General features: G+C 42.3%; 2 protein-coding genes across 2 annotated transcripts in view; one reads left to right on the top strand and one right to left on the bottom strand.

Annotated features, from left to right (window-relative positions):
* zgc:86609 (ER membrane protein complex subunit 3-like) overlaps positions 1-7686 on the top strand; it is a 16594-nt gene extending 8908 nt beyond the window's left edge. The window contains exons 2-10 of the mRNA XM_058084889.1: positions 4118-4280; positions 4965-5152; positions 5426-5483; positions 5816-5909; positions 5987-6091; positions 6193-6274; positions 6355-6434; positions 6552-6634; positions 6864-7686. Of these exons, the coding sequence (XP_057940872.1) occupies positions 4998-5152; positions 5426-5483; positions 5816-5909; positions 5987-6091; positions 6193-6274; positions 6355-6434; positions 6552-6634; positions 6864-6992 (786 nt within the window). The 5' untranslated portion in view covers positions 4118-4280; positions 4965-4997 and the 3' untranslated portion in view covers positions 6993-7686. The remainder of the gene's footprint in view (positions 1-4117; positions 4281-4964; positions 5153-5425; positions 5484-5815; positions 5910-5986; positions 6092-6192; positions 6275-6354; positions 6435-6551; positions 6635-6863) is intronic.
* Positions 7203-27376, bottom strand: usp11 (ubiquitin specific peptidase 11). Its single transcript, XM_058084888.1, has 22 exons — positions 27239-27376; positions 16938-19090; positions 16176-16285; positions 15807-15937; positions 14997-15114; positions 13831-13976; positions 13544-13605; positions 12812-12911; positions 12552-12725; positions 12315-12473; positions 11493-11717; positions 11333-11416; positions 11166-11260; positions 10888-11070; positions 10645-10769; positions 9993-10472; positions 9216-9286; positions 9000-9112; positions 8415-8564; positions 8168-8283; positions 8011-8099; positions 7203-7889 (listed from the first exon to the last, which is right to left on the bottom strand). Exons 2-22 carry the CDS (start codon positions 17045-17047, stop codon positions 7731-7733), a joined length of 3000 nt encoding a protein of 999 aa, XP_057940871.1. The 5' UTR covers positions 17048-19090; positions 27239-27376; the 3' UTR covers positions 7203-7730.

Here is a 27376-nt window from a genome sequence, read left to right as displayed (position 1 = left end):
TGCTTCTGGGGCCCCTGTTGAGTGTGTGTGAGGTTTCCCCTATTTTTTTCACCAGAAAAGTGCATTAGAAGCAAGTTGAAAAAATGACAAAAAACGACATACTAACCCCTTACGTTTTTTGTCAAAAATCACCGCCCTCAAACTTTGGCATTTTATGCCATTTTTCAATGCTCCTGGGGCCCCTGTTGAGTGTGTGTGAGGTCTCCAGTGTTTCTTGACCAGAAAAGTACATTAGAAGCAAGTTGAAAAAATGACAAAAAACGACATACTAACCCCTTACGTTTTTTGTCAAAAATCACCGCCCTCAAACTTTGGCATTTTATGCCATTTTTGGATGCTTCTGGGGCCCCTGTTGAGTGTGTGTGAGGTTTCCCCTGTTTTTTTCACCAGAAAAGTGCATTAGACGCAAGTTGAAAAAATGACAAAAAACGACATACTAACCCCTTACGTTTTTTGTCAAAAATCACCGCCCTCAAACTTTGGCATTTTATGCCATTTTTGGATGCTTCTGGGGCCCCTTTTGAGTGTGTGTGAGGTTTCCCCTGTTTTTTTTTCACCAGAAAAGTGCATTAGAAGCAAGTTGAAAAAATGACAAAAAACGACATACTAACCCCTTACGTTTTTTGTCAAAAATGACCGCCCTTAAAGTTTGGCATTTTATGCCATTTTTGGATGCTTCTGGTGCCCCTGTTGAGTGTGTGTGAGGTTTCCCCTATTTTTTTCACCAGAAAAGTGCATTAGAAGCAAGTTGAAAAAATGACAAAAAACGACATACTAACCCCTTACGTTTTTTGTCAAAAATCACCGCCCTCAAACTTTGGCATTTTATGCCATTTTTGGATGCTTCTGGGGCCCCTGTTGAGTGTGTGTGAGGTTTCCCCTGTTTTTTTCACCAGAAAAGTGCATTAGAAGCAAGTTGAAAAAATGACAAAAAACGACATACTAACCCCTTACGTTTTTTGTCAAAAATGACCGCCCTCAAAGTTTGGCATTTTATGCCATTTTTGGATGCTTCTGGGGCCCCTGTTGAGTGTGTGTGAGGTCTCCAGTCTTTTTTTGACCAGAAAAGTGCATTAGAAGCAAGTTGAAAAAAATGAAAAAACGACATACTAACCCCTTACGTTTTTTGTCAAAAATCACCACCCTCAAACTTTGGCATTTTATGCCATTTTTGGATGCTTCTGGGGCCCCTGTTGAGTGTGTGTGAGGTTTCCCCTATTTTTTTCACCAGAAAAGTACATTAGAAGCAAGTTGAAAAAATGACAAAAAACGACATACTAACCCCTTACGTTTTTTGTCAAAAATCACCGCCCTCAAACTTTGGCATTTTATGCCATTTTTGGATGCTTCTGGGGCCCCTGTTGAGTGTGTGTGAGGTTTCCCCTGTTTTTTTCACCAGAAAAGTGCATTAGACGCAAGTTGAAAAAATGACAAAAAACGACATACTAACCCCTTACGTTTTTTGTCAAAAATGACCGCCCTCAAACTTTGGCATTTTATGCCATTTTTGGATGCTTCTGGGGCCCCTGTTGAGTGTGTGTGAGGTTTCCCCTATTTTTTTCACCAGAAAAGTGCATTAGAAGCAAGTTGAAAAAATGACAAAAAACGACATACTAACCCCTTACGTTTTTTGTCAAAAATCACCGCCCTCAAACTTTGGCATTTTATGCCATTTTTGGATGCTTCTGGGGCCCCTGTTGAGTGTGTGTGAGGTTTCCCCTGTTTTTTTCACCAGAAAAGTGCATTAGAAGCAAGTTGAAAAAATGACAAAAAACGACATACTAACCCCTTACGTTTTTTTGTCAAAAATCACCGCCCTCAAACTTTGGCATTTTATGCCATTTTTGGATGCTTCTGGGGCCCCTGTTGAGTGTATGTGAGGTCTCCAGTGTTTTCTTGAACAGAAAAGTGCATTCGAAGCAAGTTGAAAAAATGACAAAAAACGACATACTAACCCCTTACGTTTTTTGTCAAAAATCACCACCCTCAAACTTTGGCATTTTATGCCATTTTTGGATGCTTCTGGGGCCCCTTTTGAGTGTGTGTGAGGTTTCCCCTATTTTTTTCACCAGAAAAGTGCATTAGAAGCAAGTTGAAAAAATGACAAAAAACGACATACTAACCCCTTACGTTTTTTGTCAAAAATGACCGCCCTTAAAGTTTGGCATTTTATGCCATTTTTGGATGCTTCTGGGGCCCGTGTTGAGTGTGTGTGAGGTCTCCAGTGTTTTTTTGAACATAAAAGTGCATTAGAAGCAAGTTGAAAAAATGACAAAAAACGACATACTAACCCCTTACGTTTTTTGTCAAAAATCACCGCCCTCAAACTTTGGCATTTTATGCCATTTTTGGATGCTCCTGGGGCCCCTGTTGAGTGTGTGTGAGGTCTCCAGTGTTTTTTTTAACAGAAAAGTGCATTAGAAGCAAGTTGAAAAAATGACAAAAAACGACATACTAACCCCTTACGTTTTTTGTCAAAAATGACCGCCCTCAAACTCTGGCATTTTATGCCATTTTTGGATGCTTCTCGGGCCCCTGTTGAGTGTGTGTGAGGTTTCCAGTGTTTTTTGTAACAGAAAAGTGCATTAGAAGCAAGTTGAAAAAATGACAAAAAACGACATGCTAACCCCTTACGTTTTTTGTCAAAAATGACCGCCCTCAAAGTTTTGCATTTTATGCCATTTTTGGATGCTTCTGGGGCCCCTGTTGAGTGTGTGTGAGGTTTCCCCTATTTTTTTCACCAGAAAAGTGCATTAGAAGCAAGTTGAAAAAATGACAAAAAACGACATACTAACCCCTTACGTTTTTTGTCAAAAATGACCGCCCTCAAACTTTGGCATTTTATGCCATTTTTCAATGCTCCTGGGGCCCCTGTTGAGTGTGTGTGAGGTCTCCAGTGTTTTTTGACCAGAAAAGTACATTAGAAGCAAGTTGAAAAAATGACAAAAAACGACATACTAACCCCTTACGTTTTTTGTCAAAAATCACCGCCCTCAAACTTTGGCATTTTATGCCATTTTTGGATGCTTCTGGGGCCCCTGTTGAGTGTGTGTGAGGTCTCCAGTGTTTTCTGACCAGAAAAGTACATTAGAAGCAAGTTGAAAAAATGACAAAAAATTACATACTAACCCCTTACGTTTTTTGTCAAAAATGACCGCCCTCAAACTTTGGCATTTTATGCCATTTTTGGATGCTTCTGGGGCCCCTGTTGAGTGTGTGTGAGGTTTCCCCTGTTTTTTTCACCAGAAAAGTGCATTAGAAGCAAGTTGAAAAAATGACAAAAAACGACATACTAACCCCTTACGTTTTTTGTCAAAAATCACCGCCCTCAAACTTTGGCATTTTATGCCATTTTTGGATGCTTCTGGGGCCCCTGTTGAGTGTGTGTGAGGTTTCCCCTATTTTTTTCACCAGAAAAGTGCATTAGAAGCAAGTTGAAAAAATGACAAAAAACGACATACTAACCCCTTACGTTTTTTGTCAAAAATGACCGCCCTCAAACTTTGGCATTTTATGCCATTTTTCAATGCTCCTGGGGCCCCTGTTGAGTGTGTGTGAGGTCTCCAGTGTTTTTTGACCAGAAAAGTACATTAGAAGCAAGATGAAAAAATGACAAAAAACGACATACTAACCCCTTATGTTTTTTGTCAAAAATCACCGCCCTCAAACTTTGGCATTTTATGCCATTTTTGGATGCTTCTGGGGCCCCTGTTGAGTGTGTGAGGTCTCCAGTGTTTTTTTTAACAGAAAAGTGCATTAGAAGCAAGTTGAAAAAAATGACAAAAAACGACATACTAACCCCTTACGTTTTTTTGTCAAAAATGACCGCCCTCAAACTTTGGCATTTTATGCCATTTTTGGATGCTTCTGGGGCCCCTGTTGAGTGTGTGTGAGGTTTCCCCTATTTTTTTCACCAGAAAAGTGCATTAGAAGCAAAAAAAAAACAAAAAAAACATTCCCCCCATTCTAACCGCTTAGTTTTTTTTAGCCCTCAAACTCTGGCATTTTATGCCGATAAAATCATAATAACAAGCAAAAAACGCGGCACATACTACAGACAACTGCATTAATACACGTTACTATTCTATTTTAATATTGTATTATTTTCTGTCCTCAGACACTCCGACTGGGAATTAACATTTTCACCGTATGACCCGGAAGTTTCTTTTCGTAGGGGGCGGTAATCACTTATCTGTGATCAAATCCAGAAGAAGAAAAAAACGACGAAGAAGAAGAAGCCGGAGACTGTCATCTTGGTGGCCAAAAACTTAATTCATGTGGTAATTAACGTCTTTTCCAATCGACTGCTTTGTGTTTTAGCAGCGAATAGAGACACGCACACATAGTAAAATGCTAGTAGTGGCGAAGAAAGAAACAAGTTGTTTGTTGAAGCCACATTAAACGACCACGCTAGTCAACATGCTACAAAGCTAAAGCTAACCTTAGGCTTGTCCTTCGGGTTTTTAAGCTAGCAGTCTCTAAAGTGCGGTCTGGGGACTAGTTGTGGTCCGCGGTTCGTTTTTTATTGTAGAGAAAAATATATGCCTAAAAGAAATGGTAAAATGTAAATAGTAAAACTGAACAAACATTGACCGTAATAGTCACTGTAGATATAACATCCATATGTAGAAAGCAGACTGGGAGGTTATTCAGCTAAAATCTCTCTTGATAACTTTCAAAAAAGGTTCAAAAATAACTTTGAATGGAATAATTATCTAAACAATATCTCTTTTATATTGATTTTTAAAAGAAAAGTTCCTTCAAGTCATACTGAACAAATAACTACATAAGTATCTAAAACCAGGACAGTTTCATCACATTAAAAAAACAAAAACAGGATGGCCAACAGGATGTGAAAATAGGTTTTAGGTTTAGGCCCCTTGGATCTAACAAGACCACCCACATCCCGGTGACATGTCCTCTCCTTGACGCGTTGTGTAACTGGATGGTTGTCTCTCTTTCAGAGTGCAGAGCCGTCCGTGCGTGTAGACGGAGCCATGGCCGGTCCAGAGCTCCTGTTGGACTCCAGTATTCGTTTGTGGGTGGTGCTGCCCATCGTCTTCATCACCTTCCTGGTGGGGGTCATTCGTCATTACGTCACTCAGCTGTTGCACAGCGACAAGAAGGTGGACCTGGAGCAGGTCTCGGACAGGTTAGTCTGCAACTTGACGCATTCATCAGTTAAATATATTCGGAGGTTTCATCACAATATGCATTTTCTATGACGTCCATTGTTAGCTTGCTCATATTAACCATGCTAGAATGCAACAGAAAAGGGAAAGAAATATGTTTATGTTTCACTTAAGGATTATGAATGATGAGCAATAAGTGCAATTTTGCCTCTTGAAATGCAAACGTGAGAATCGGGATGATCTGTTTCTCAGCATCTTTTGGAGCATCGTCACCTTGTCTTCCTTTCCTTCAGTCAGGTGCTCCTGCGGAGTCGCATCCTGAGGGAAAATGGCAAATACATCCCTAAACAGGTGAGGTAGCACTTTTACTTTATTTTAGTTTTATTCAACGCTGATGGATTCGCACCCACTTTGCTAAACTTAAAAATAAAAATGACAACAATTGGACTTTGTTGTACAGTGATTTTGTACCAAGCCACTAGGGGGCGTGTTTGTGCTGTTAAGCCATACTGTGATGTATTAAATGTTATTTCAATTCCATTTGTTTTTATTTTATTTTGATGTAAAAGTCCACGTTTAAGTCAATCAGTGAATTTATGGGTCCTAAAGGCAAAGTGTAAATAAATAATGTTGTGAATGAATGAACGAATTATGTGGTGTCATGGAAGAGTTGTACCTTGCAGTCGTTCACCATGAGGAAACATTACTTCAACAATGCAGAGACCGGCTTCTTCAAGAAGGTCAAGAGAAAGGTCGTCCCCAAAAACCCAATGACAGGTGTGTTGTCATGTGACTGGCGCGTTTCTCCTGAAGGATGTGGCCATTAAGAGCTGCGGTCATGTGACGTGTTGCAGACACCAGCATGCTGACGGACATGATGAAAGGCAACCTGACCAACGTGCTTCCCATGATCGTGATTGGCGGATGGATCAACTGGGCCTTCTCTGGATTCGTCATAAGTGAGATTGTTGGGTCACATGATGTGCAAACACGGTAACGGTCGATGTCGGTGGCGTGTGTACAAACTAACGGCCATCTTTTTTTTTTTTTTTTTTTTCAGCCAAGGTTCCGTTCCCGCTGACGCTGAGGTTCAAGCCCATGTTACAACGTGGAATTGATCTGCTGACGCTGGATGCCTCCTGGTACGTTTCCATGTTTAAAAAAAAAAAAAGCACATTAAACAAGGCGCCATGTTGCTCCAATGCTGCTGTGGTGTGTTCAGGGTGAGTTCTGCATCCTGGTACTTCCTTAACGTCTTTGGCCTGAGGAGCATGTACAGCCTCATCCTAGGACAAGACAACGGTAAGCATTATGTATCAGAAAGAGGCAAACATGACATATTTTGTGGACTAAAAAAATGTAAAAAAAAATCAGCATAGTTAGTAATTTGTAAATGAAACTTTTTCCGTTTCCTTGTAGCGGCTGACCAATCACGCCTCATGCAGGATCAGATGACAGGCGCCGCCATGGCCATGCCCCCAGACCCTAACAAGGCTTTTAAGGTGATCCGTGTTTATTTTTGTTGGTCTCATGTAGTTTGTCACATAGCAAACGATTGGTTTTAGGGTCAAACTGAACATAAAAGCTATAAGTGTACATTCAGAGTAAAAGGTGAAGGTTTTTCCTCCTTCCCGTCCCTTTCTATGCTGTGTCTCAGCATCCTTTTTTAGTTATAAATTCTGCCCAGTAAGTGTTGTCGTAGTGCTGACTCCCGATTGGTTGCTTTTTCAGAGCGAGTGGGAGGCACTGGAGATCGTGGAGCACAAGTGGGCGCTGGAGAATGTGGAGGAAGAGCTCATGTCCCGAGATTTGAACTTTGGAACCTTCTTCAGCCAGGACATCAAGTCTACCATGTTCTAGAAGCACCACAAGCTTCGGTTACGCCACACTTGAAGGTTCTGCTGTTCTTCAGAATGGTCACCGTTAATGTAATGTTACGCGGCGATGCATTCACTGACACGTGGTGCTTTTGCCATCATCACCAATCTCGTCTGTTTAACCTGAAGTGACTGTTGTGTATTTAAGAAAAAATAATATTCCAACTTGGACATGTGAAATATACAAACAAAGTTTCTGGATCATAAGAATTCTTTTAATTATTTGAAAAGTCTTATAAAATCTGGTGATATTTGACAAAGAGTACGACCAAAAGAAGTTTGCTCTGGTAGAAAAATACTGTATAGCAGCAGCAGCGCCATCAGCTGTCAAACATTTGGTCTGTTTGTCGTTAAATATGAAAATAAGTGTTGATGCATCCTGATGAGGCCGTGTGACCTTCAAACTCATTCAATAAATACCAGAACAAGCAAAATATACACAAAGGAAAAGCAAACGCCGTCCCCTTCAGGTGCCGTGTGCGCACGTGATGCCATCCACTAAAATGTCAACATGTCAAAGGAATTAGGTGACATGATACTAAAGTAATTTTTGTTTCCAACCAAAGATGAAAGAAAAAGTTGACAGTCCATAAAAGTCCAGACTTCTCCAATCAAAACTGCTGAACCGTTAAGCTCCTCCCACTCAGTGTCGTACATTAAAAATCTTTCAGAGAAAGAAAATAAAACCAGGGAAAAGTTACTTCACCGCACGTTAGCTCCTTTAGTCCGTTTCCATGGTGAGAGTGGCGGCGTCGTCTGTGCAAAGCGTGACGTCAGCGGAGGGATGTGTGGAGGGGGCGGGGCTTGTGCTGGGGTCGGGGAGGGGTGGTTTTCTCATCTTGTCTTGTCGATGGTAGAACAACACGTAGGCTGCGTTGGTCTAAGGAAGAACATCCGTGTTAGCGATGTAAGCGGGTGTAATCAATATGCTAGTTTATCGATGTTGCACATATATAGGTCATTTCAGGTGATCATTATGGGATGTAGTAGTTTCTACGCACCATGATCTGGTCTTCTCTGGCATACGTCACTTTGCTGTCGTCAAAGTAGTACCACTGACCGTTGTCCTTGTTACGTGCATAGCTGGTGTCTGCACATACACAAAAAAGCTGACTCAGCTGACAGTACAAACAAGGACTTGAGGGGGGGCGGTCTTACAGTGTCCGTCTCGCAGTCCTCCATAATGGTTGGACACCGCAATGAGGTCATAGCGGCTGGGCGGCTCCCCGTTGGACACGGTCTTCCTCAAGAGACAGCCTGAGAAGTCCAGGTCCCTGGAAGACACAACAATATGTGTCTATATGTGCCCTGTGATTGGCTGGCCACCAGTCCAGGGTCTACAGCTGGGATAGGCTCCAGCATGGCCGTGACCCTTGGTGAGGATAAGCGGTAAAGAAAACATTACCTAAGGGGGAAGTCGACGATGGTGTCCAGCTTCTCTCTGGTGAACTTTGTGTATGAAAACCTCTTCAAGTGAATGATGAGGATCTCCGGCAGAGACCACAGGTCCAGTTTCTTGGTGGCCAGCTGGTGCTTCTTACACACGGGACAGTACCTGCGAGGCGTCACCACAAAAGGCAGAGAGTATTTTCCCAAAGGTCTTGGGAATCATCAGGCCTTAATGTTCTTTTTGTTCACTAGTGGTTTTGGTCTTGGAACTGTGCCATGCAGGCCGTGTTTGCCCAGTGTCTTTCTTATGGTGGACCCATGAACACTGACCTTAACTGGGGTAATTTTGATTGGTTGGGCACTCCTGGGAAGGTTCACCACTGTTCCATTGTTTTTACCATTTGTGGATAATGGCTCTCACTGTGGTTGGCTGGAGTCCCAATGGTTGGGGAAAAGGCTTTATAACCTTTTCCACTTGAAAATTCACGTGTTGACTAATATACATGCTGACTGTATTTTGTGTATGCACAAAGGGTAGGCACTTTGTGAAATATTGTGTAAGAAAAGCGCTATTTACAAGTGTGTGTGTGTGTGTGTCTACCAAGGGTTCTCCTCCTCCAGTGTTTCCACGGTGGTGAAGAGCTGGATACACTCTTGCAACTGCACAGTGGTCTGCTGCTGAGGAACATCCATGCTGCTGTGCTTCACGTACTTCTGCAGCACAAACGGAACGGTGACTTTCACACAACAGCGCCCCCCCCAGCTATAAAAGGGTCAAGCGTGTCATCTGCCGTGTAGGAATGAAATAGACACGTACCTCAGCCTCGTTTTCATTGTAGAACTTCTTCTTCATGTCAGCGTCCCAGTCCAAGGCCACGTACGGCTGTGCTGCTCACACGAGAACACACGTCGGAATGTTGGTGGGACATACGTCCCTCGTTTATCACAGTTAATTGGTTCCGAACCCAAACGTTGTAAGTGAATCTCCACAAAATAGGTTTGATTTTTGTAGTTCGAGTAGTTTTTAACCATTATTAAAGCTCTATGGACATGAAATAACACCCCTATAGTCATCTTTACACTCTTTGTTTCCGGCACATTCCTCATGCACAGGCTACTCAATCACTGCAGGGACGCAAGAGATGGCTGGAAGACATTTGGCAACTTTTAGGTCTGGAGGGGATTGTTCAGTGTTTATAATCATTGAGCGGTCCGCCAAGTAAATACTTCCCCACACGAACGTTCCTTCATGATGACAGCATTTGATTCATTAAAAATACATATATATACACATACACAGGTATATACACATACATACATATACATATATATAGTCAACACCTCGACTTGTTTATGTTTATCATTTATACTATTTATAAGTCATTTTCTTAATATCAGCCAATCCTAATGATCTCTTATTACAGTTTATCATGGCTACTAATATATAAGCTAATAAAGGTATGAAGATTTATGTTATTTACATTCTACACGGCTGGAACCAATTAACAGTAATAAACGAAGGATGACTGTAGTGTGACTGTACTTCCACCTGTGTGTGTGTGTGTGTGTGTGTGTGTGTAGTGTATACACTCACAGCTGAAGGACATATCAGGGCCCATCTCGCGCTCCGTGCCGTTACAGTTAACGGCCTGGATGGTGAAGAGACGTTTCTTCTTCTTGCCACACGCCGTCGTACCGGCTGCATTCTCGCTGGCCGGCGGGCTGGGAGGACATGCCTCCTCCTGCTTCCCGTCGTCTTGGGTGCCGCTGCACGATGGCGGTGCTGCTGCTCCCGCCGCCGCTGCAGCCGCCCCTTCCTCATTGGCCGTGCTCGCCTCCCCGCGGGCGTGCATGTGACCGTCACTGGGGCCAGCGTCACCGCTGCAGAGGAGCTTTGTGGTGGCGGGACATGCGTTGTTGTGGACGTCGCCCTCCTCCGTGGGGGGCCGCGGATGATCAGGATGGAACTCTGAGGGAGGGGCGGCGCCCTCATGGTGGCCGTTCGCCGACCTGTCTGCACGGCACGCCTCCCTGTGGGAGGGGCCTGCCTGCTCCGTGTCCTCCTGCTCTTCATCTAAAAAAACAAGAGGCGGGAAGTGATGTCATCATTAAAGACTCCACCCCATATGTGATGTGATTGGATGGTGACCAGGCCAGGGTGCACCCCGCCTCTCGCCCCAATTCAGTACCATACCAGTCCCCCTAATGGGGACATAAAAAAACTGCTTCCTGTCTGAGAACACTACCGTCACTGATGCCGTTGGTCTGAGTCTTGTACAGTTCCTCTTCTTCATCATCATCGTCATCATCATCGTCGTCATCCTCATCGTCCTCTAGCTCCTCTGAGGGGTCGGGCACCCGTACGTAGCGCCTACACACACACACACACACACACACAGTATGTAAAATAACCAAACATCTCTTAAGGCAGGCGAGTGTGACAAAACTAAGACCGCGTGGGCGTGTTGTTGGCGTGTTGTGTCCCTCACGCCAGTCTCTGCAGGAAGAGGTGGTACAGCGCCTCCTGGCTGCAGCTGCTGCGCGGCACGTTGAGCAACAGCGGGTGTCCAAAGAGCGTGGTGTTGACGGAGCCGTAGTCTCTGTAGTGGGAGCGTTCCCGTAGGTAGAGCGCTAGCAGCACCTGCTCGTCGTCCTGCACGCCGCACTCGTACCTGCACGCACGGAACGTAAACCACATTATTCCACATTATGCAGGATAAAGGCTCTCGGGCTGGACACGGGGACGTGTGGTGGTCGGTGGTCGTACACAAAGATGTCGTCCCGGTCCAGAATGCAGCTGAGCGACTCGTCGGCGGTGTAGATTTTATAAAATCGATGGTTGAACAAATCGGCCACCACCATCTGAAACACACAAAGCGCCGCCACGTTTTAGTAGGACAGGAAGTGATGCTGCCGAGTAACTGCAGGTCTCACCTGAGTGGCAGGAACGCCCGTCATCTCAGACAGAGCTGAGCAGAGGTCAGACACTTTGCCCCCCTTCGGAACCACAACCCGATGCTACACACACACACACACACACACACATTAACATACGTGTACAAGCAGGCCCATAATAACGAGATTTGCCGCTCACCTGCATGGGCTTGGCGTACGGGTCCAGCGAGACAAAGAAGACCTCCATGACCCGCTCCTTGCTAACAGGAAGCGGGATGCTCAGGTAGCAGAAGGGGTCAAAGGTGACGGAGACCTTGTGGCACTCGGGGCAGATGAGCGTGGACTTGAAGAGGCCGTGGAAGGTGTCCACGATCACGGAGTCGTTGCGCCGCCGGTGGTTCCGCCACGCCTCCTCGGCCACTTCCTGTTTGGCAAAGGTTGCAATTTGAGGCGTTTGTACTTTTACCTGACAAGAGTCCACCCATCAAATATTTGTTTCTATCTTGTCAAGGGATAAATGTTATATTGAAGTACTAGTAGTAGTAGTAGTAGTAGTCAGTACACGGCTTATACTGCAGTACAGAATTAGAATGGCCTGACAATGAATCAACACGCCGCCATTACTGTCTAATTGTGTGAGTACACAATTGTGTCCTTGGTGTGAATATTTCATATGAGCACCACTGTTGTTATTATTATTATTATATGGGCGTGCCCAGGTACAAGCTGAATGGGACCAATCACAGTGGAGTGGGCGTGCCCGGAAGTGGACTGTGGGTGGAATAAATTAAAACACAATTTTGGAAATCTGAGGTACTACAGCTGGAATAGGTGCGGATTCTGGAAGATCTAGAAAGCTTTCAGTACGGGTTATTGTGTGTAGCTGCTCTATAGGAGTCCACATTTCAATACAAAGGGCCCGAAATGGTCATAATAGGTCCCCTTTAATGATATACCTTTGTGCCTACAAATAACCGTTTGTGTCACAATATTCATATTCAAAAAATTCATGGTGAGTCACCTGATCGGGTCGGCCGTCCGCATCTCTCAGTTCGATGTACTCTTTGTTTTTCACACGGTTGAGGTCCTCATGCAGGCCGTCAAGCAGGAAGGAGAGCAGCTCCTGACTGTCATGTTGCTGGTAGCCCAGGAACTGAGACGCAAAATGACCCACTTTTGTCTGCCCGCACAAAAAAAAAACAACTCCAGTCATCAGGCAACAAGCATCTGTTACTAAGTCCTTATTTGGCCGCGTCACCTTGAAGATGCGCGGTACCACTGAGTAATGGCGGCCCGACCACATCTGCTTGATGATGTCGGCGTAGGCCTCTGCAATCTCGCCCTTCATGCCCAGAGGGTTGGAGAAGTTGAGCTCCTCCAGGTAGGAGCTCTGCAGGAAGTACTCCGTCAGTGGAGGAGTGTTGCTCAGGCACTGCACGCCAAGAATGACAGGAGCTTAGTGTGTGTGTGTGTGTGTGTGTGTGTGTGTGTGTGTGTACGCGTGTGTGTGGCAGAGACCTGCAGGGCGGAGTTCATAAAGCAGGTGTTGCCCAGGTTGGTGAGGCCACAGACGCCAGGCTGACCTCGATACGAGTCCTGATCCTCCACTGAGTTTCTCCTGAGGAAAAAAAGCCAAAAATGGGGGGGAAATGTCCCACAGGAAAATGTATGAAAATACAAATAATTCACATTTTAAACATGCTTAACTGTCATACAAGTGGAAAAAGTAGTGAAGCACTGTGACTAGTAGAAGAGATCCCATAGTATACCAGTCATTTGTTGTTCCACTTTTGAAGTGGCAGCTTTTTATGACGTCATGAAAGAAAAACCTCCATCCTCATGGCCATGAGACCACCCCCTGGTTGCCCCAGAAGAGCGCTCTGTATACGGCCGCCATTTTCCAAAAAGTCCACCACAATCCCGATACACTACTGCAGCACCTCAGACAGTTATTTAAAATTGTTGATAAACACTACAAATATGGCAGCGTTAACTTTGCTAACAAGTGAGGACACGTATGGTATTAGTCATGCTGCCCAAAACAAAAATGGCCTCCTCCGTGAGCGGCGCCAAAGAGAAAATCCTAGATGTGTATCAGCGTGTTTTTGTTTCAGCCTCAACAAACTCGAACAATTCATTCAAACTGTGGTCCCACACGAGAAACGCCAACTGATGACAGGAAGTGCACAAAGTACACGAATCACAACCAAAAGAAAGGATGAAAAACAAAACCAAAACAAAGTCACTTACATGATTTGAGGTCTGGAGCTTGGCCAGGTGCCATCAGCATTCCTCGTCTCCATAATCACCGTCTGACGAGAACACACACACACACACACATTCCATGTCATCTTGGAGGTGAACATGTGGACGTTAGACACAGTAAAAACTCAAGAGCCAAGCCAAAAGTCATTTTTTGGAAGATAATGAAGACAAAAGTTATGCAACGGCAGTCATAACCTGATGCCAATAAATGTTAAGGAGTAAACATGGTGGTCTTCCAAGAATATAATTGGCCATAGTGAGGGAATACTCACCATCCCTGAGCTGAGGCAGGCGTCCAGCACGCTCATATGGACGTTCCTGAGGCGTTCACAGTTGTTGTCGGAGCTTTTCATCCACAGGTGACACTCTGACGACTGAGGCAGCGAGAAGGCCCGGCACATCGCCAACTGGATAGACTCTAACACAACAATACAACGCTTCATTTTCACACCAAAATATATCTGAAGGGCCATCATTATTTACCCTTTGTTTCAGGCCTCAACCTTTATTCACTACATCTTAAAGGGGAACTGCACTTTTTGGGGGGTTTTGAACATCATTCACAATCCTTATGTGAAACATTCTATGCATTATAATGTAAGAAAATTAGCTAATATGAGCTAGCTAACAATGCAAGTCATTGGGACACACCTGTTTGGACCCTCTATCTCATTATTACAGATTCTATTAACCCTTAGATGCATAAGTGGGTCAAAAATGACCCATTCAGGTTGTTTTCTTGAAATATCTTCGTAATGAAAAAATTTTATAATTTCATAATTCAGGTATTCCTCAAAAAACATGTTTTTGATTTTTTTTAACTTACCTTTTATACATTTTAAGAATTTTTTTTGTTTTTGTGTTACTACCCTAACCTTCCATAAGTGTGTCAAAAATTACCCGGTCAGGTTGTTTTCTTGAAATATCTTTGTAATGAAAAATTGTTATTTCATATTCCAGGTATTCCTCAAAAAAACATATTTTTGATATCATGCCATTCACATTTTTAACTTACCTTTATGCAACACACAATGGATCCTCACATTTTCAATTGTTGTACGGAGTCATTTTCTTTTTCAAAGATGGAAAAAAGTGAAAAATTAAGATGTTTCTAACATGAAATCATTCTTGTGTGGTCCTAAATATAATACTAAATATCATACAAGTGATTATTCCTAACCAAAATGGCAAAATTAACATAAAAACGCATTGATTCTAGTATGGGTCATTTTTGACCCACTTATGGAAGAGTATAGGGTCCAGTCACTCGAGCATCTAAGGGTTAAAAAATACAAAAGCGTTTAATAAAGCTAACTAACTTAAAACAGGATTAAAAAAATATTAATTTAGTAGACAGTTATGCAGTATATATAGTATGTACGTTTCGTATCAGAGTACTACAGTGATGCTCTGGTGCTGTAATGTTATGAACACTCACGTATGTTGTCTGTGCGGCTAAACTGCGCCGTGGTGACGTTCTCCATGTTGCTATGGAGGCAGAGAAAGATCTCCACGGGGTAAACCTCCACCTTGAGAGTGCTGGGCAGGTCCACCACCTGAAACACGCAGGGGTCAAACACTAATAACACAAAGTGACCAAGGGCTGGAAAAAAAATCTGGAAATTTACAAAAGCTCGGAAGTCAACGTTGCCAGATTTTTTCCAAAATTTAGGGGCTAGGTACAAATGATTAAAAACTTACTGTAAAACATACAACAAACACACAGTACTGTACTATACAGTACATACTAAATACTAATAGCAAAACTAAAACACACCACACTTAGGTTTCTGATTGCGGGTTGGGAACAGCCACAGATATAGCCTAGCTATATCACTGTAGCATTTTGTTGATATGATAGATACGGCATGATGCCGTTCACTGGATTAACAATGCTGGCCTTTATTAAGCCTCCAAAACCAATCATCAAATTATGCAGATAACTTGCACTTGAGGTATTGTATTTGGTCCACTTTTGCAACCGTGACCACAGGACAACTCAGCATTATCTCAATTTCCACAGCACTAAGTCAACAATAAATCCTCAAGGTATTATTAAAATATGCATTTGATTTCTACATCAAAGTTTCTATTGGCTGTCAGTATACTTAGTTTTTGGTCTGGTTAATATGGACACAAGTGCCTTTATGGTACTGAATATTAGCATTCCATATTCATTCCAATTAAAGAAGTGTCCAGTTTCCACAGAGTTGTGCGGAAACGTTCGCCTCATAAATGTGTACCTTACCTTGCGCTCCAGGGGCGGCTGGTCATCCACCATTCCGTACCATGCCAGAAGTTTGTGCCACACCTCAGCCGGAACCAGGATAAAGTCCTCGTTCTCCACCAAGCGCTCCTTCAAATGGTACGAGTCCAGATCTGATCAGGAGAGATGCGTTTAACACTTTGACCTTTGACTCCTGAGGACCTTTGACTAGCATTTTTGCAGAAGAACCTTAAAAATCAGAGTGCTCCTGTCAGATAGAAGTTGGTGTCAACTCGTCAAAGAATTGATATCAGGCCGAGTGTTCAATAGGATGAAAAAACAGGTGGACAGAAATGTACGCATGATATGGCTGCATGCATTTAAAAGGCGTTATAAGATGCGTTCACTGACCTTCAAACAGCTCAGTGTTGTCAATCTGACCGGGACACAATGAAGAATTTTGGTCGCCACTTTCCACAAACTCTTTCCACTGCTCATACCAGCGATGCTCCACCACGTACCTAAAACACACACACTTTTAATTCAATTCCATGGCAAAATAACAAATCTAAAGACCAAAGTTGTAATTTTAGATGATTTCTAATGACAGTAACTAAAAAGCTTTGTTTTGCACCATGGGCAATTATGCAAATTAGACAATTACATCATTATTTTATCCTCAAACATCAGAGGTAGATTGCAGTCCTGTGGGAAACACTGATGATGGTACTGGAGGAGGAATACACTGCAAATGTGGACCACGGTGGTGTTGGAAGAGGAATAAAATGTAAACACCATTGCTGCGTGACATGCAGTAAAGTATAAGGCTCTGGTGTCGCTGTCATTGTCTTAAAATGTAGTATTGTCCAAACCTATTTAAAATTACGTCGTAAAGCAGAAAATAAAAGCGCTTCGTAGAGAAAGGAGCCCAGCTGTTCCAGAACCAAATCTAATTGAACATGACGAGATTCACATGCTAGCATTAGCAGTAGCATTGATAGCAAGAATTAGCGACTACGCTAAACTTGTCGATCGGTTATAAAGATACAAACTGACACCAGAGCCAACAAACGAGTACTTTAGTTGGCTCAAAAAGCGTCGCTTGGATGGCGTCAACGACGGGGGGCTAGCTAGCCCTCCGCGGAAAGATAAGACGCGGCGGAAGACTCTCACCAACTGTCCCCGGCGCGGAGCTCACAGTCCCGCAGCAAACACTCGATCTCCCGTCGCTGGGTCTCCAGACCCGGAGGCTCCGTCGTGGAACAACGGCTGTTGGCCGTCATGACAGCGGTCAGTGAGACATGAACGTGTGGGGAGGAAGGCAGCAGAACACCCAAGTCGAGGAACGCCGCTCCAGTCAAGCCATCAACAGGGAGCCTGAGCGCACTTGTTTGCGGAAGAAGGAAGTGGAAGAGGAGGATGACGACTTCCTGATTCGCCCCACCGACAACTTCTAACTCACTAAATATGTTTTTATTTATTTTATCTACTATTTAAATATGTGTATTTTCTTTACATGCACGCCGGTTGTGTGATGTGTTGTCTGTTTGAGACGTTGCGATGAATAAGCAGACAAGTCAAAGGTGACATGCTGATGTCAAAAGTCTTATTTGTGTGCGTCACTTCGACGAGGCCGCATTTTGGTGACGTCATATGTTTGCATTGAATTTATCGCGAGGCTGCCGGAGACAACGCACACAGAAGTGCAATTTAACTTTAATGAAAAGATAGTTCCAAACAAAATCAGCGACGACAGAAAAAAGAGGAAGTAATCATACTCGCACTCTTGCTTCAACTGCCCACATTATACCAGCAGGCGGCGCCACATATGAAGTACTCCACTTGCTTTACACTACACTACCCATGAAGCATTGCGCACACTCGTTCAAAGTTCAGTTCATCTCAGTTTTTGTTGGGTGAAAAGTGAAAATTAAAGACTTTGTTTTTAAAAGAAAACTATGACATCCATCACTTTTATATTCATTTTATCATCACATTTTGGTTCGAAATTGAAATGCTCAACTATAAACATGAACTATTCATATTTATACTGTCTGAGCTGAACTTTGAGGGCGGCAATCAGTTGATACCTTAAATGTGGAGCTAGCCAGTGGGACGACCGCCATTGCTTCACCATGTAGCGTAGCTTCACCACTGGAAAGAGTACTTAAAGGGGACCTATGTTGCTTTTTCCAATTTTGTGACCTATAAATGTTGTTATAATGTTGTATTATTGTGTTAAACTACTTGAACTGTGGAGCTAGCCAGTGGGACGACCGCCATTGGTCACCATTTAGCATAGCTTCACCAATGGAAAGAGTACTTAAAGGGGACCTATGTTGCTTTTTCCAATTTTCTGACCTATAAATGTTGTTAGAATGTTGTATTATTGTGTTAAACTACCTGAACTGTGGAGCTAGCCAGTGGGACGACCGCCATCGGTCACCATTTAGCATAGCTTCACCAATGGAAAGAGTACTTAAAGGGGACCTATGTTGCTTTTTCCAATTTTCTGACCTATAAATGTTGTTAGAATGTTTTATTATTGTGTTAAACTAAAGTTTCAGATAATGAGGTCTGCACATTTGGAAGTGAGCTGTGAACTAAGTTGGATGGATCTGAATGCTGCGTTTCAGATAGTTTTTTCTAACATCGGCTCCCTGTGACATCACACTGAGATGGATCTATAACTATGACACAAATACAGATAGTAGGTGCATGGATAGTGTGGTTAAGCAGTAGAAGAGCTATACAATGGGGTGTCCATATTTTCCACATGACTATAACTTGTCTTGGAATTGCATTATGAAGAATATTTTAAACTCCAACTAATGGAATGAAGAAATACACCTTGAGAAACAGATGGCATTTGCGTTTGGGAGGACGGGTACCGCCGTGATGAATGGATGTACATGGACAAAAGTAGGGCTCAGCAATTACAATGCTGGATGATCTGTTTGGTATGCAACTCATCCAGTTGACTAATTTCAGGCCTAATCTGTCTTGTCATTATACAATCTTTGTCAGCCTTGCCCTCTTCCATTTCCATCTTTATCTTCCTGTGTCTCAGCATTCCAGAGTGTATTTTCTTTTGTTTGTTTCAGTGTTGTTGTAAGTCACGTAGTATAGTCTTCAATCGGATTTTTGCAGGCTACTTCAGAGACAATAAGAAGCGGCTTCCGCAGTAACATGAGAGCTACAGTGCAGTTTTGGGTCTCCGGATTGGTGGATTGTCAAATCCCGTGTGGAGTAAAGCAAGGGTATTAATTTGTATCCACGCTCCTGCATAACACTTTCCATGACGTCTCAGTTTGACCGTGACACACCTGCAGCACAGATAGATCATTTAACCTGGAATGCAGACTCACAAAAACAATAACATGCATTATTTTTAGTAGGGATGCTCAGATCAGGGGTTTATTCTGCCCGGTGAAATTGAATGATACGACCCCGTCACATGGATTCTTAAAAAAAAGTCATAATAAGCAGAAGTGAGGGCCCAAGTCTTTGTTGTTTACCATTTATTTTGTTAATTATGTATATATTTATTTCCTTTCTGTTTTGCAGCAGCCTGTTCTGGCACTATTTTAATTGTAGGACTTTATTTGTAGGACTTCAGGAGGTTTGCCACCAGCTGCTTATAATTGTCTCTATAAAAGAAACTCAATTTCTGCTACCGTTTATGAAATTTCTCTACATGTCCACGTCCAAAAGAGTGATTTCTCCAATTGAAAACAAAACATTTGTTATAAAAACTCTCGGCATGACTTGAACCAGACCACCACGGTCGGTAGATAGATAGATAGATATCCTTTATTGTCATTGCGCAATATCACAGCAGTGAAATTGCCAACGAAATGTTGTTGCCTGGCTCCCGTATAATAATAATAATGTGGTGAATATATAGATGACATCCAATATGAACAACAATGTACAGCGTAAACAGTAAATTGTACAAATAATTTAAATAACTTTGACTAAATAATAATAATTTAAGGTTTTGCGTGTGGGCAGGTAGAGGGGCTTATTTGGCATTCAGCAGTCTGATAATCGGAATAAGTAACCGGAATAATACAGCCAGCCAGCCAGTTTATGTGTTCATTTTATTGCCTGATATAACTACAGTTACATTTACAAATATAATGATGACAACAAAAATAAGAGTGTAATTTAAGAGCATATATCTAACCATTTCTGTGGTTTTCTTGATATTAAAAATCACTCAAATCACTTAATAGCTATGGCATTGTACTGCAAAAAAAACAGTGTTTATAGGTATTCCATATTGTGTTCATTGTACTCTTAGGGTAACATTCTTGTCGTGGTACCAGCCATTAAAGTGAACAAGAAATTGAAGAATCAATTTCGAGTCTGATCATTTATGTTGACGAGTTCGGCAACCTGTCATGTCATGCTACTGCCAAGTGATGTTACATTCCAGGGCTTTGTCAAGCGAGGATATAAAAGGTGGCCGCTTTGCGTTCGTCAGAATCAAGCATCAAGACGCCAAAGGTAACACTTTTAATTTCATGAGATGAGCTCATGTGGCTATATTTTTGTAATCCTGTCAAATATTGTGAGAAATATGACATTTTTGTCTATTTGTGTGCAGATGGCATTTGCACTTCATGTGTTCTTCCTACTTTGTTGGACCAGCGGACTGCGGTCGGGGGCGGTAAGTCAATATTTCACCTGTAGACTATTGTGATTCTTTTATTTGTATCTTTACGTTCTGTCGTCGGAGTTGTCACAAGAGCTTGGCAAGGGACTGGAAAATGTTAAGTTTGCACACAAAATAAGACTTTCACCGACAACTACAATCCTACGCCACACCTTCTCTGATGCCTCACGGGCACCTGCTGCACGGTTAGCCTGGTTAAGTTTGCCAACAGGGGGTAACTAACTAACTAATAAGACTAGAAGATACAGGAGAATGGATCCATAAGAACGAGATGAGCCGGGATTGTGAATATGACCGTAAAGATGGTTATTCTGAATTATTCCTTTGTATAGTCTTGTCTGTTGTTACCTATTGTGTTTTTTTTGTAAAAAAAAAACTTTCTGTAAAAACACTGTGAGTAAGACTGCTAGGTGCAAAGTAGTAGGTGTTAACTCCATCCATCCATTTTCTATACCGCTTCTCCTCACAAGGGTCGCAGGCATGCTGGAGCCTATCCCAGCTGTGTTTGCTCGAGAGGTGGGGTACACCCTGGACTGGTGGCCAGCCAATCACAGGGCACATATAGACAAACAACCATTCACACTCACATTCATACCTATGGAAAAACTTGGAGTCGCCAAATTTCAAATAATGTCAAATAACATTAAACCATGACCATGATATTCCAAAGTAACAGTACCCCCCAATCCCCAGGCGGCACAGCTAGGAGACCCGCGTTCGATTCCACCCTCGGCCATCTCTGTGTGGAGTTTGCATGTTCTCCCCGTGCATGTGTGGGTTTTCTCCCACATTCCAAAAACATGCTAGGTTAATTAGCGACTCCAAATTGTCCATAGGTATGAATGTGAGTGTGAATGGTTGTTTGTCTATATGTGCCCTGTGATTGGCTGGCCACCAGTCTAGGGTGTATCCCGCCTCTCGGCCAAATACAGCTGGGATAGGCTCCAGCATGTCCGCAACCCTCGTGAGGATAAGCGGTAGAAAATGAAAGAATGTATTTCTTCTTCACAGTGTCCTTGGTGTCTTCGATACAGGCATGGTTGGTAGCCGTGATTTAATGCTATATTCTCAAATGTATGTGTTGTTTTTTTCTGCCTAAAATACATAACTGTGTTGCAGATAATTACTGCCCTAAGGGATGGACACAGTTGAATGATCACTGTTACGTCTTCCAAGATGAGAGAAAGACTTTTGCTGATGCAGAGGTATGAAGGAATTTCACCTTTTTCACACGAGGACGCATCTCAGCGTCTGCAGCTTTACAACTCCGACTTTCATAGACTACCATATAATGTAAAGTTAATCCCAACATCACAAAAGGAACCACATTCCACCAGGTGCCAGTATGTCTTGGGGAAGAATTTCCGACAAAGCTAAGGCTTCATTTAGGGCAATTGAATTGAGCCTGGGTTGACTTACTGTAACAGCTAAAGAAGGGTAATTAAGGCGTCATTAACGACAGTGACAACTTTGTACAAAACTACCTGACAGATTACAACTAAGGATGAAAATAGTTCACATATTAAAAGAATATATGATTGAATTATTGATGTGCCGCCATATGGTTTTAGGACCCCCTGCTGGTTCTTCAAACTTTACAAGACGGCAGTGCCTAAAGTTAAAGCCTGATTAATCAAAGCCTGTCCTACCCGTGATACCCTTTTCCCATGACAATCCCTTGCCTCGTAATTAATTCGGCTGATTTCACTCATCCCTAACAAGAACCCTTAATTCTCATATTTGAAAAAAAGCAAAATAAACCAACAATATGAAGTGCCAATTGACTAAATATGATCTTTATCTAAATTTTTCACAGCTTTTTTTCCCCCCACTAGCGCACATGCAACGATCTTGGTGGGAATCTGGTCTCCATCCACAGTGCCCTGCAAAATGAGGTTGTTCTTGAACTGCTGCGGGAAGTGGATGAGGAACATGCCTGGATTGGTCTCCATGATGCCTTTAAGGTGAAACATTGACCAGTAGCAAAGTCTTTTTGTGCTCAGTAGAAGTTGAAAAAGTTCTGTTTAGCATGTAAGGGCATTTAGATCAACAATACTATCAGCCCCAATGGCTGGACTGGTGGCCAGCCAATCACAGGGCACATATAGACAAACAACCATTCACACTCACATTCATACCTATGGACAATTTGGAGTCGCCAATTAACCTAGCATGTTTTTGGAATGTGGGAGGAAACCGGAGTACCCGGAGAAAACCCACGCATGCACGGGGAGAACATGCAAACTCCACACAGAGATGGCCGAGGGTGGAATTGAACCCTGGTCTCCTAGCTGTGAGGTCTGCGCGCTAACCACTCGCGCACCGTGCCGCCCTTTGCAAATTATATTGGATCCAATTTGGGAATCTTTTAATACTCCATAAATCTCACGGTTTGTTAATTCATTCATTCATTTTCTACCGCTTGTCCTCACGAGGGTCGCGGGGGTGCTGGAGCCTATCCCAGCTGTCTCTTAAATGGAGTCGCCAATTAACCTAGCATGTTTTTGGAATGTGAGAGGAAGACGGAGAAAACAGCGGAGAACATGCAAACTCCACACAGAGATGGCCGAGGGTGGAATCAAACTCGGGTCCCCTAGCTGTGAGGCCTGCACGCTAACCACTTAAATGCTGTGCAGCCCATAAATATTTTACATTTACTTCTAAAGTCTTTCCCAAATTTGGACTGATTAATCTAAAAGGCAAATCACCCCAACTTAATTTTAGTATTGGTATCAATATCGGCCATATTGGCCGTGTATTTTCATGGTATTGGATTGATACCAAATTTAGCGGTATAGCACAGCACTAACAAACGCACCATTTTCCCCATTGCTACCATCCTCTGGTTTAGATACTGAACAGCGGTTGCCAGTTGGCAAGTTGCCTTACATGAACTTCCAAAAGTTGTGATATGATTTCTTATGGAAATCTTATAACGTTCTCGTACCCCAGCGTTAAACTAGGGATAGCTCCAAAACACAACAACCGCATGATACAGTTGAAATATACACATAAGTCTGAGCCGCACGGTGGACGAGTGGTTGATTGCTTACTCCAAATTGTCCATAGTTATGAATGTGAGTGTGAATTCCACCCAAAGTCAGCTGTGATGGGCTCCCAGCGACCATAATGAGGAAAAGGTATAGAAAATGGATTGAACATACATATCCTTTAGCTCCACCTAGATGTTAACATTGCTCACAAGTTAATTAATCTGCTTTTTTTGGGATAATCATCAACACTGTATGTGCTATATTGTGTCACAACCAAGCAGTCGATTGTTTATGTGTGCTTTGTTGATGAAAAAGTGACTTTGTCTTCCAGAAAGAGGATTATACCTGGACTGATGGCTCAGACGTTGATTTCCTAAACTTTGGTGTAGGAATGTCTCACGATGCTGGTGGTGTGTCGAGATGCTAGAAGATGGTTTACAGTTTGGTCCAGAAGTATTGTGTATTGTGTTGACAGTGGCAGAGTTTTTGTGACGTTGTCTTTGTAAACCATCACAATGGATTGGAACTTAGATGATCAAAATGCCATTGAAGTACAATGTTTCCTCTGTATTTGTTATTAATTCGTTCTAAGGGGTTCGTTGAAAACTGAATCTTATGAGAACATCACGTTTATTGAAAGTTGGGAATCGGAAAACCCAAGTTTTAACGTATAGACATTGGTAGAATCATTTCATTTGAATAGATCAGCAGAGTATGTCCATTTTCAAGGGATCACAAGTATTTGTACATTGTACATCACTGTAAATATAAGCATATTTTTTAATACCTGATACGGTCAATGAGAATACAGTTCATTTTCTGGTTCTTAAAAATGCGATTCGTGTGATACGTACAGTAAACCTCGGATATATCGGATTCAATTGTTCCCACTGGTTTTGTCTGATATAAGCGAAATCCGTTATATGCGTATACAGGAAAATGTCCGTTTTTTACGCATATATCGGATTTATATCCGGTATATGCGTAAATCGTATTTTATCCGTTATAAAAAGGCACTTCCTTGACTATGTTTCCAATGTACCTGGACGCACAGGCAACGCTGCAAACGCTGCAAATGACGTTGTATAGCGGCCTGTCACGATTCGGCGAATCGGAGCGCCACGATGCGGCCATCCGATATATGCGAGGGAAATTTAATGGAAATGCATTGGAACGGGACTGGAGATTTTGTCCGAAATAGGCGAAATCCGTTATAAAAAATCTGATATATGCAATGAATTTTTATTGGAAATGCATTACAGAAAAATCGGTTCTTTTTTATCTGTCCGTTGTGAGCGAATTTCCGATATATCCAAGTCCAATATATCCGAGGTTTACTGTAGATGCAGCCCACTCCTTGTTCTGTGCCTGGAGAGGAGATACACTACCACTGTGATATCAGTGTGCACAACGCCCGTTTGAAATGCGACACAAATGCTCACTGGGGCGCAGCTGATTGATAGAAGGGGGGTGGTTGTTTCAAAGAAAGTATCAGCCGATATCGATACCGTCCTTCTTCACTGATATTAGCCGATACCGATCTGACGCCTTCCTTGCTGTTTTATGTAGTACAATGGGGGCTGCCACCAACCCGTATAGACAGTACACATCCATTGTGGTGGCGTATAGACGCATACTCGTAAAAACTCTGTCACTGTGTAACTTCCTCTGTACCCAACTGTAAGTAGCCATCAACCAGTGAATCAATTTGAGAATTTAACGCTACGCCATCATAAACCCTTTTTTGTTTTTTTTCCTTACAGATGGCTTATGGGATGGTGACGACTTCTCAAATCATAACCCGTTTATTTGTATCAAAGAGATGTCCTAAACTCAACTGACCACCTCTTTCATCATTCATGTCTAGGTTAATGGCGGGTTGCAACCATGACAACACGGCTATACACGTCATATTCGGTGATGTAAATGACCAAAAATTAAAGTTGGGCGATATGGACCTTAGCATATATCACAATATTTTTGATTATGTATCACTACACGACTGTATAACATTTTATTACAGACGAGCTACAAACCTTAGACCAGGGGTCTCAAACTCAATTTACTTGGAGACTGAGCCACATCAGGTTTTCCAAAAAAAAAACCAAAAAACGCATTTATTAAAAACAATTTTTAAAAAAAAACTTTGCTTTGGTTCCAATTTTCTACAAGAAAAGCTGTGATAAAACATTCCACTGTTCTCAAATATCTTACTTTTTATTTTTCTACACAAAATAAGATGAAAAATAAATAAACAAACCAAGAATAAAAAAAATCAATCAATCAGTAATAAATAAATATAATAACAATAAAACGGCAAATAATAAAAACTTAAGAAACCACATATAGTTGGTGGGTAGACAAATACACGACTATAGTCACATTTATACTCTTTTTATTTACAACATATTGCGCAACTGCAGGGTCTTGAGACACATGCTAACTCGCAAACTAGAGAGCTAGCGACCTAAACGGTAGCCTTCATCCTTTAAACATAAATAGCCAAAAACTTACCACTTCCACACGGATAGGGAGGATAACTATTAACAGTTATTTAACCTTTAACATGAACATTAATCAAAGGTAATAATTTTTTCCGAGTACATGATACCATACAGTATCCATATCAAACTTGCGCGGGACGCACTAACATTAAACTTTCATATCAAGGCGGGGGCCTCAAACTAGTGTCCTGCGTGTTTGAGACCCCTGCCTTAGACCATATAATGAAATCTCAAACTGTAAAGCACATGTAGGTATTAGATGCCCTGCGATTGGCTGGTGACCAGTCCAGGTTTTTACCCCGCCTCTGTGCAAGAGGTGTGTTATCACCGCAAACACTGCTGATGGATTTTTCTACTATGGTTGACTCTGTGTCGTTCATGTATTACCTCGATGTGGACAATTTTATGTACTGGATGGATACAATACTGGGTCAGATTGCTCCGGTTGAACAAGAAAAAAAGTGTTATTTGATACAATAAACTGTCTTGTATCGCCTGTATCTTGTAAAGCTGACAGCAATGCCATGAATTTTTATTGACAAAATCAATTAACTCATTCGATGAACTCATTCACTTTCAGCTATTTTCAGATGAGAGCTTCATCATGGCATTTTTGATGAATTTTCAAGACCAACCAAATACTGAGTTTTAGGACTACATAAACATTGAAACTATGTAAAGAAACTTTAGACTCTCTTCTTTCATCGTCCGTCTTCTTCATATACAAGCTGTTGCTGTCAATCAGAGGAAAATGCTGCCCCCTACTGGGACAATAATACATTGCCTACAAGTCTGAAATTCATATACAAGATGAATAGGGTTTTGATCTGTACCTCCCGTGGAAAAAAAGCAAAATACATCAATAGATGTTTTGTTGGGAGGCTGATCGCCAAACTACACTTCATTATAAAAAAGGAAAAAATCCAGTCTTCAGTCTGCTGTGCTTTAAAGAATCAACTTGCTAATTTGCTACAACTCTGTACATACGCATATGAAAACAAATAAATCATAATGTAAACCCCTTTTCTAAGACTAACAAAGATAATATGGTCACCGGTGTGTCTGTGTGTGTGTAGGAGCTTAATTACCATATGCAGTGAGCTTGCCTGTAAGGCAAGGGTGAGGGCCATCTAACCCAAAATGGCCGCGACACGGCCACTAACTGCCGCCTAAATGTGGTCCAAGAATACCAATAAGTTCCCAAAGCACTTAAACAATATTACATATTTCAATTACTTCCCTTTGAATGTTATGGGTTTAAAAAGATTATATTGGTCACTTTTAAGAACAACTGACCTGTAAGAACAGAAACCGGTAGACCGCAGAAGGGACACGGAGTACCAACTTCTTCATGCAGATTCGCGATTGGGTGTAGGCGGAAGTTCACACCCAATACAATCCTGTCACAACAACTCCCGAAACAAAGGTTCCACC

This window comes from Doryrhamphus excisus, chromosome 10 (assembly GCF_030265055.1).
Source record: "Doryrhamphus excisus isolate RoL2022-K1 chromosome 10, RoL_Dexc_1.0, whole genome shotgun sequence".
NCBI classification, from domain to species: domain Eukaryota; kingdom Metazoa; phylum Chordata; class Actinopteri; order Syngnathiformes; family Syngnathidae; genus Doryrhamphus; species Doryrhamphus excisus.
The sequence above is the reverse complement of the archived record's forward strand: the minus strand, read 5'-3'. Positions and strand labels throughout refer to the sequence as shown.

Coding starts and splice junctions, on each gene's coding strand:
- usp11 (XM_058084888.1), bottom strand. CDS start 17,047: ATGACGGCCAACAGCCGTTGTTCCACGACGGAGCCTCCGGGTCTGGAG. Junction 15,115..15,806: donor AGCCGCCCCTGGAGCGCAAG/GTAAGGTACACA, acceptor TGCGTGTTTCAG/GTGGTGGACCTGCCCAGCAC. Junction 7,890..8,010: donor CCAGAGAAGACCAGATCATG/GTGCGTAGAAAC, acceptor GTTCTTCCTTAG/ACCAACGCAGCCTACGTGTT.